General features: G+C 40.5%; 1 protein-coding gene across 2 annotated transcripts in view; it reads left to right on the forward strand.

Moving 5' to 3' along the window:
• ezrb (ezrin b) overlaps positions 1–10167 on the forward strand; it is a 33199-nt gene that overhangs the window by 6418 nt on the left and 16614 nt on the right. For both annotated transcript variants that reach the window (XM_026142795.1, XM_026142796.1), the window contains 5 exons: positions 789–872; positions 6636–6731; positions 8515–8789; positions 9703–9786; positions 9894–10040. In XM_026142795.1, coding sequence (XP_025998580.1) covers positions 789–872; positions 6636–6731; positions 8515–8789; positions 9703–9786; positions 9894–10040 — 686 coding nt within the window. The remainder of the gene's footprint in view (positions 1–788; positions 873–6635; positions 6732–8514; positions 8790–9702; positions 9787–9893; positions 10041–10167) is intronic.

Here is a 10167-nt window from a genome sequence, read left to right on the forward strand (position 1 = left end):
TTGACATTATAGCCACAGAAAAGAGGTTCAGTATGTGGGTTACCTCAAAGCAGCCACTGTAAATATTTGTGCATTGTTGCATGGTCTTTGTGTAAATTTCATATCGTGCTTACTGATTACTAACCAAACCGACAATACAGAATACCGTTTCTCTCCATTATGAGACACACTTGACGTCAGTTTTCATTAGGCACGGCAGTCATATTGTTTGAAATGATTCTGCACGTTAATCACCGGGGTGGATGGCTGTGAGTGGACATTAACTTCTGGGCCTGTAGAGCAGGTTTCAGTACGATGGACCTCCTCTTTTTGTAAGCACAGGTCACTGTGATCAGTCATTAACCAGAGAAGTGAAAGACTCTGAAGTTTTGAATAGGACTGAGTGAATGGAGTTCCTTCAGTTGAACCATCCAGAATAACATACATTGTGCCATTATTAGCTTGGGAAACTGGTGTAAGCTGTGCTTATGATATCTAATCTTACTTTCATGAGTTGGACTCGTCACTGCATATTTTAATCAATAACACCTCCAGTTTTGCAGCACAGTTCCCTTCAATCAGCTGGTCTGTCTCTGAGAAAGCAGAGCCCCTTCTGTTTACTCTGCAAATACACCCCCCTTACCAAACACACACTGACACACACATAAACACACACATTGCAGCTATGTTCTGCAGCAGTTTAGTATGATTTACCTTGGTGTTTTTTTTGTTTGGTTTTTTTTACCTATAAGCACCCCTCTGTGTCTCTGGGTCAGCATTTGTACTTTTTTTCTCATGTTTTTCTGCAGGTCAATGTTCGCGTCACCACCATGGACGCTGAGCTGGAATTTGCCATCCAGCCCAGCACCACCGGCAAGCAGCTGTTTGACCAGGTAAAGTGCATATCACCTCTGTACTTGACTGTGGCATCAGTGTTGGCCTTTTAAAAATTTTTAAAGACTTTGGAAACAATATTATGTGGAAAAGTTAACAATTTGGGATTTATTTTGATATAAAGTCTTTGAATCTTTTAGCCAAGGTGGTGAATATAGTTTGGCACAAAATTAGGAATCATGCTGAGAAAGGATAGTGGATATACTGGACAAAGATGCTAAGTAAGGAGCTGCTTGGCAGGAAGAAAGAGGAGCACTGCAGAGGAGGTTTATGTATGTACTGAAGGAGGACACGTAGAGTTGTGACAGAAGAGGATATAAGGGTTAGAGTGGGATGGAGGAAAATTATCTGACACAAATTATGACACAGGTAAGTACAAGTGACCGTGGCAATCTGTTAGTAACCACCTTTTCCCCCCAGTGATTGAAGGTTGCCAGGGGTCACTGACTGGTCTCTAAGACTGTGTGACTGAAGACTAAGTGCTTGCATACTGAGTGTCAAAATCTCACTGTTCCCATTCTTCCTCCTGAGGCCTCATGTCCCTTACCCAAATAAATAAAAGAATTAAAAGATGTGTTTTTGGGAGATTTTGTTGAGTTTTGCTAGCTGCTTCCTGTTGCTTACAGTGTTTATGCAGCAGTTCCTGGCTTCAGCTAACATTTAATGTTCATACTGTAATGATTGTCTCTGACAGGGGATTTCTTTGCTTTTATTTGCTGGCAATAAAACAACTAATTACCAACATGTTTTCAGTGCATGCACTTACTCAATTCACAATGTTTCAATCTTTACTTAAGTTACTGCACATTATAAATCAAAATATTTGTCAAATCAAGTTTCCTTTCCAGAAAGAATTGCATTTAGATTAATTTTCAAACTGCTGTGACCTGTATTATTGCACCAGTAAACTGGGCTGTTGTGACTTTCCAGTCATTACTTCTGGGCCTGAAAAGCTGTCCAGCACAGACCAGATTGCAGGATCTTTTTCCTTAAAGACTCCTTTTCAGCATCAGGGACTGTTATTAAAAGTTTCCGGTGATGAAGAACAACAGCTGAATGTAACGCTTAAGATGAAGCAAACATGAAACTTGATGAATATGTCAATCAACTTGATGGTTTATGGCTTAAAGTGGTGAATGAAGTCTGTGTGGGTGGTTACACAGTGTCAGTGCAGAGTGAAAGGTGTGGTCACAGTGAAGTAAACATTTACCTGTTGTGACTGTAGCTGTCTAGTGAACGGTGGTCTTCACTGACTGTAAATTATTACTGATTGCTTCATTCTTCTGCAAAGCCTTACAGCTTAATTGTGCTGGCATTTAACCTCAGATTTATGTTTCTGTAGTCTTCCATCAGGGGCGAGTTGAGTGTTGATGTAAGTCAGTTTGATATTTTTACCCACTACGGTGAATGACATTACGTAATCATAGCATCTGGCTTTGTTTCTTGTTGCTATTACTGGTCACCTGCCTTACTAAAGAAGACCATTTTAATTTTCACTTTCCTGTTGCTTATGACGCCATTGTGAAACTCTGTAGCAAAGATCCAAATGTAGATGACGAGTCATTAGTATGAGCTCCTCTGTGGCTTTTACGACAGCACCGGGGGAGGGAAGGCATTGTTTTAGCCACTTCCTGTTTAACTTGTTTTTCAATAGCAAAGTAAAGCCGACTGTGGATTGATTTTTTTTTTTTTTTAGTCAAAGACATTTGAATGCAGTCATGTTAAGTGTAGTATTGACCTAAAAAATCACAACAAAAACTTCCAGATTCAAAAATGGTCATGTTTGATGTCTCGTGTAAAGTGGTGTATGAATTACTTGCATGTAACTGATCAGTTCATAACAAATTTTCAAATAGCAGAGGCATCGTCACTAGTTTTGTAGAAGTAAAGATGAACTAAAGACCCTGATGTTGACCTCTCTTTATTCGCCTACTTGTTACAATGGCTGTAAGTAGGGTGTGCCACAGATAATCATTCTCTCTCTGTGAGTGCCAGAGACAGTTCACAATGCTCTATTTTTATCATCAATACAATTTGCTACTCCAAGCATGGGAAATTATCTCCAAAGCTTTGAGCAACCGTTCACTGTGCCTCCAGGTTTAAATGTGTGACAGTAACTTTGGAAATTCCTTGGCCCTGAAGTCTGTTTGTGCCTGATTTAAAAAAAAATATATATATATTTTTGAAAGCCTTGAAAGCAGTTGGCAACAGAAAACAGAAGTACCCTCATAGAGTTCAGCAGCTTCGGAAATGCTGAGTAACAACAGTGAGCTCATTCCCAGTGCAAATGTGAGGCCTGGCGTGGCCCGTGTGGTCAGCGCTGATCATAGCCTTCGTCCTTGTCATGCTGCTGTTAAGGAGAAACGCCTGCCACTCCCCTACACACCCTCATACGGTTTCACTTCCATGTGACTTCTGCTTCTTTTCGTTTTGCCTTAAGCCACAGTTAGGAAAATCACTGCCACTGCATTTTACAGTAGTAGCAGTGGTTAGTTAAATCTGGCCACGTTCGGCCTCCAGATACTTTCTCCTGCGTCGGTGTGGTTTCGACAGATTTTCAGCTTCAGCTCTGTAGAACTGGTTTGGATCAGTTAAAAGCTGGAGGGGCAATTGCTGTGAAGCAGCTGAAATCATGGCAACGTTTTTAAACAGTTCAGCAATGTGTTGAACCGAATCCAAGTCCAAGAAATATGTCTGACAGGTGGCAGCAGAACAATGTGGCACCCAAGCTCACACGTCAAAGATTCATACAAAAACATTGCTGAGTTCCTTGTCAAGAGAGGTAACATGTTCCAATGTGGGATGTTTGTGGTTGTGTTATGGTAGAGCTATTCTTAGTTATTAAAATGAGCAACTCTGGATTTTCAACACTCCCTTGGTCATAGTCATTGTCATTTGCCTCGAACCGGCAATCCCACCTCAGGGCACACTCCACCTTTGTCGTGGTCGGTCCTTGTTTGGGGGGGGAAACCTCTCCCTTCCCCGCCTCAGTCACTGGAAGACTCTGGATCAGTCTGCCTGGGGGATCCAGTGAGTAATGCTTTTTCAGGCCAGTGGCATTCCTGCCTTTTACCACAAGGCCTGAGCTCCCATAAACCAGTAGGAGAGACTTTCACTCAATGTCTGATGGCTTTTAGCGTTAACCTGACTGCTAAATATTTCACAGGTGTTTTCCCCCTCTTTTCTTAATCATTGCCAGAAAAATGCAGAGCTGTCCTGGTTGCCTCTTTGGCCTCTTTGGTTTTATGTATGAAAATTAACTTATTCATACTGGGTAATGTCATCAAGAATTTTTTAGTAAAACCATCCACAGGTTAGCCAAAAGGCATTCAATTCAGCACTGGAAAAAGGCTCATATGTAAGGTAATAGTCATTAATTTAAAAGTCTGAAACATTTTGTCATTTTTGCTACGGACAGAAACATTAGGAGACATTACAGCCTCATAACTAAAGCTGGGATTCTGGGATTCAGTGTTAGCCCCATACTGCGGATCACCTGCTTTACGATGCTTCATTTCAGTGTAACTTAAAGATATAAACTTGACAAAGTGCTAACAGAGAGCTTCCTGGGTAAAAATTGAGTTATGTGAATATCCTGTCTGGCAGGTAGGACGTAACACATTCTCTGAAAGAAAATGAGAAATTCTCATTCTGGATGAGAATCAGGCTGATCATTAGCAAAATAAAGAGTTTTCAGTTAGTGCTGCCTAACTAGTAGCAAATATATAAGCAGATTTCATAAGACTTTAGTGCTAGCAAGGTGAGGACAGACAATTCCTTAAACCACACAGAGTATTTGCAGTACTGAGAACTAGGGAAAGTGTCTTGTTTTCTGCAGTGCACTGCACGTGAGGAAGGCCTCTTGTTTGGGTGTGCCTGCCTTAAACCTGCATTCTCTCTAGTGGCCCACAGGGGGCGACTCCACTGGTTTCAAAAAGTAGTCCAGCTACATTAAAGTCTATGAAAAGCTACCCTTTAACTCAGTTGACGATTAACTTCAGTAAACACTTTCCTTGTGAGTTTGTGGTCTCAGTTGTTAGTTTCAGTAAATATAATCCAATGTTTGTTTTTGTGAATGATGATCCCATCGGAGTCAAATAGTGCAGTAAAGCAGGGTGTGCTTTAGGGTGGGCCACTGTTGTGATAAGCATGTAGTGTCTTTGGTTTGTTTGTCAGATTGACTCCACCAATACCAAGACAGTGATAGTTAAAACGCTGAGAGACTTCAATACAGGACTTCAGTAATGTAATGTTACAGTGATGATGAAGCTTATTATCTCACAATCGAGTCTAAGCCATTGCTAAAACTTAAACAAATAGTCAAGGGATTCAGTCTATTAATTCATTTTCTACCACCTTAACCCTATATCTGTCTTACTGGTTTTACTTTATAGTTTTAACAGTAAGGTATTGTGACCATATAGGATTTTGTTTAATATTAAAAATGTAATCAAAAGGCTTAAATTGAATTTCCAAAAACCTTGAAGCTAAGTTTCTAACTGGAATGTTTTACTCGGAGGGAATAAGTGGTACACTTGGGTTTCAGAGCTCTTGACGAATATTGAGGTAAACTAGCAGCAACCCATTAAAGTCGAGGCAACCTGCCAAATCACCCTGCTGCGAAGTCAGTCCACTAAAACCGTGTCCCCGGGTTCAGATTTAATCCACCTCTAATGAACTGTATTATTTTCAAAATCCTTTGTCAGCAGGTGTCCGTAACTTGTACAGCATATTTTGGAAGCTAGTTAATTTTTTTAGGCGAACCACAATGTTGTTGGTAAGCTTATACGGATTACTTCAACGGCAAAGTGGTATCAGGGATTTCTTCAACTGAATGTGAAACAGAAGCACATTTAGGTATATGTGTCGCTGTTCCTTCTGGTATCTCTCCCTCTCAGTCTGTGGACCCCAAATCTAAAAGCACCATGAAAGGACCGATTGTTTTCTCAAGCCTTATGAGTTTCACTACAGGTGAGATGCAGGCTGAAGTGCTCTTGCTCTCTTATTCCAGGCTCTCGTCTTGTTGCTGCTGCACTAAATACAATCCATCTAAAGGTCTAAAACAAAGCCAGTCTTCTTTCATTCAGGGACTTGTTGATATCTATCAAGAAGAGAAAAACATTGTGGATTTAGCTAAGTGTTGCATTTAATCAAAAGAGTCTTGTTTTGCTGCAAAAATGATATTTTCCAGTTATTGTTGTGGCGATTTACTTATTGTCTTAACTGTGTTTTTTGTGATTTAAAAGAAAATGTTCCTCAGGGATCCTCAGAGACCAGTAAGAATACAGTGAATGGTTTTACAGTGGTTCATGCCCAGGATCTTATGTGGCCAGAGGGATCAAACATGTAGCATTTAAGAGCGTACCTTTGTTTGTCCTGGCAGTGTCTAACTTCATTAACTAAAGCCTGAGAATGTGTAATACTATGAGGGCTGTCCACCAGATTACTGTGGTACCTGAGTATGTCATCTTAAGGATAGATTGTATAGACTTTGCCAAAGGTTGAAAATCCTTCAAAGGCCTTTTCACAACTCGTCATTGTGAGAGGAGAAAAATTACAAGTTAGTGTGATTATGTGGAAAATTACAAGGCATGAAGGCCACGATCTTTGTATTTTTCTGAAAATGAAAAACTTTGTGTCACATCCAGATAATAAAAATGTTATTAAGCTACAAAAAGATTTCTGTTGTAGTGCGTTAGGCGATAAAAGGAATAGCTGTTGTAGCTCTGCTAAATCTGAGTGCTTTCTGTTTCTCTGTGCAGGTGGTAAAAACCATTGGCTTGCGTGAAATTTGGTACTTCGGGCTTCAGTATGTGGACGGCAAAGGTTACCACACTTGGCTAAAACTGGACAAAAAGGTAAAACCCAGCTTTAAAATATGTTTTTGTGAGTGTGTGTGTGTGTGTGTGTATTGATACTTAATTGTGAATGATTATTATTATTGATAATGCCAAACCTGTGTCTTATTTATACTTTGATGGGCACTTTCCTTTTCATTACATGGTACCTGATTCCTGCATACTGTGCGTGTATGTCATGTCTGCTTGGCTCCTTTCACACCCTTCCCTTTTGATTAGTATGGAGTAATAGAGAAAGAATGCATTGTTCTGAGGGGGCGATGTATTCAAAGGTCTCTTGTTTGCCTTTCATTCAGTCAGTAGCTGCTATATTGCTATATTCGTAATATGACATGGCACCTGGTTTCTGTGTGCTGCGGTAGCTAAGGAGGGTGGAAGGGGTGGAGGGGGTCAGGGCTACATGTTATCAGCTGGAGGTGGATTATTTGACAAAGAGTATGAACTCTTTGTGAACCATAGCTGCCTCTGTTATGTTCTTCTCTTTCCCTGAGTAAACACACTTTACCTGGCCTCGGCTCAGTGTTGATCTGCATTATCAAACGGACAAAAACAGTCTTGTGAAAAGCACACATTTGCCTGATAAACAAAAGATCCCTGGTTCGATTCCGGGAGGGGACCCAGATCCTTTTTGGGGTTGCGTCAAGAGGGCATTAGGTTTTTAAAATTAAAATAAATCTGCCAGATCAAATGTAAAGCTTGTGAATAAGGGAGCAGCCTAAAGAAAATCAGCCAGGTGATAAAGTCATATGTCCATAGTCCACATGTTCAACTCTGCAGCTGATCCTGTCCTAATAATCTGATCTGACGATAATTGATTCCAAATTTGAACCACTAGTTGGGTGCTACTTCTGAATCTCAAACTGAAGCAGGGAGGGAGGCACCACGTTTTTACATGAAAGAAAAATGTGTGGGATAATTTTTGAAATGTACACCAGCCTCTTTTTCGGCTCCCATGAGGAGGGTTAAGCTCAGATTTTTAAAATAATGTTGAGTACACCGATCTTGTTTATCTCTAATAGCTTTGAAAAGAAAGGTTATGAGTAATACCTTTCTGAATGAAACAAATGCCAGAAACGATGCTAATCTGTCCTGTCAATTTATAATTTTTTTTCGAAGAGAGAGGGAAAGAGAGAGAGAGAAAGAGAGAGTTATACTTGCCTCAGTCAGCAGCAGCAAACTGTACACTGTCTGCTGACAGTGCAGCTCATCAGCACAATGCAATGATCAAACTGGAATATTCCTGGTCCCATTCTCTTCATCAAGACTGCCTGGTTCCTGTTTTGAAATGAGAGGAAGAGGTGTATTGTGTAAACACACACTGTAGCTGGGAGTTAATAAAGTTTATTTCGACTAAATGAAAGGGCAGATCCCCCTTTTTAGGTCATTACAGCGCAATGGGTTTCATACGGTTTAAAGTGTGGATCAAATCCATTATTTATACCACCGATTGTGATTGTTTTGTAGCCAATAATAGTAAATTTGTTAGAGAAACTGTTTTTAAAACATGCTTTTATAGCGTCATGATTCACAGGATGATTCTTGCTACAGAAAGTCTTGATTTACACTCTGACAGTTCTGGCATTTATACAGTCCAGTTTTACAATTTGAAACTGAAGTCACAGCTTGACAATCATTTTGAAAAGTTGAATGAAAATGAAAACCCGTCCATAAAATTACTTGGAATACTTTGAGATAGCAGTTGCTTTGATAAGATATCAGCCTCTTATCTAACCAACTTATCAAGGCAGTAAGTGAGTATGTTTATTGTATAATTTCTCTCCAGGTGTCATCTCAGGATGTGAAGAAGGAGAACCCCCTGCAGTTCAAGTTTCGTGGCAAGTTCTTCCCTGAGGACGTTTCTGAGGAGCTGATCCAGGAGATCACCCAGAAGCTCTTCTTTCTGCAGGTGAAGGAGAGCATCCTGAGCGACGAGGTCTACTGCCCACCAGAGACAGCCGTGCTGTTGGCCTCCTACTCTGTTCAGGCCAAGTTTGGAGACTACGATAAGGATGTCCACCGGCCTGGGTACCTAGTGTCTGAGCGCCTACTGCCACACAGGTGAGATGTGAGCTCAGAGCCACTAATTGAGACTTGCAGACTTGGCTTATTAATCTAAATCAGTTGTTTGTCCTTTTTTGCTTTTAATGGGGAAAATTTCTTTGAAAAAAGGAAGTAGCATGCTTAAAATCAGCAGCACTGGTTGAACCAGCTCCAAAGAAATAAGATAAGATAAGATAACCTTTATTAGTCCCACACGTGGGAAATTTGTTTTGTCACAGCAGGAAGTGGACAGTGCAAAAGTTATGAGGCAAAAATTAGAATACAAATTCATAGTGTCTCCACCCAAAGAAACAAAAGAGGAGATGGATTTTATTGAGGAAACATTGTTTCTAATTAACAATGAGTTAAGAGCAAATTATGCTTGTAATCTGTTTAGATTGGCTCTTGTTCCACCCTCACCTAGATATATGCAGTTACTCTTCATATATATATTTTACCACTCTTAGTAACCAGGAACAGGATTTTAAATGTGAGTGGGTATGTCAGGGATTGGCACTTTAAATGTCTGGGCGTAATGCTTTATGTGTCTGTCCCAAAGGTGTAGAGATTGTTGCAAAACTAAACAACAAAGTGCTGCCTTGTACTGATCTAAGCAAGAAATTTGAAATTCTTCTAGAAATCTACAACAACAAAAAAACCACGCCTGCAGCTCTAAGCCCCTCCAACCACACAGACATGAACATATATGCATTAGGATGGAGCGTGAAGTCTAAAGTAACTCAACAGCATTTTGTGCTTTTTACTATATCTTTGATGCAGGATAAGAGAACAAAATTCCCAGATCAGCCAGAGGGTTGCCACGTTATGCTATCCCATAGCATAAAGTTCCACTTTATACCACAGAAACTGCATGAAAATAGCATATTTCTACATTAATCCCATACATTTTTTTCTCTGTTTCTGTCTACAGAGTCATGGAACAGCACAAGTTATCCAAAGATCAGTGGGAGGAGAGGATCCAGGTGTGGCACGAGGAGCACCACGGGATGCTGAAGTGAGTTACTGTTTTTCTGCAGTTCTGTTAAGAATTATTTTTGTGTAATCCTGCATTACTAAAAGGAATTGTGGTTTTCATGTCCTGATCTTTGCCTGTTCTTGCAGGGAGGATGCTATGCTGGAGTACCTGAAGATCGCCCAGGACCTTGAAATGTACGGAGTCAACTACTTCGACATCAAGAATAAGAAGGGAACAGAGCTGCGTCTGGGAGTGGACGCCTTGGGACTCAATATTTATGAGAAGGATGACAAGTAAGCTCCTTCAAGTACACGGCCTCTGTGTTGGTGTCTCTTCTTGTTGTTGGAGTAGCTGTGGCCCTGGGGTGGCTGTGGCTCAGGAGGTAGACCAGGCCATCTACTAATCAGATTGAACCATCAC

The sequence above is a fragment of the Astatotilapia calliptera genome, chromosome 15 (genome assembly GCF_900246225.1).
Source record: "Astatotilapia calliptera chromosome 15, fAstCal1.2, whole genome shotgun sequence".
NCBI lineage: Eukaryota > Metazoa > Chordata > Actinopteri > Cichliformes > Cichlidae > Astatotilapia > Astatotilapia calliptera.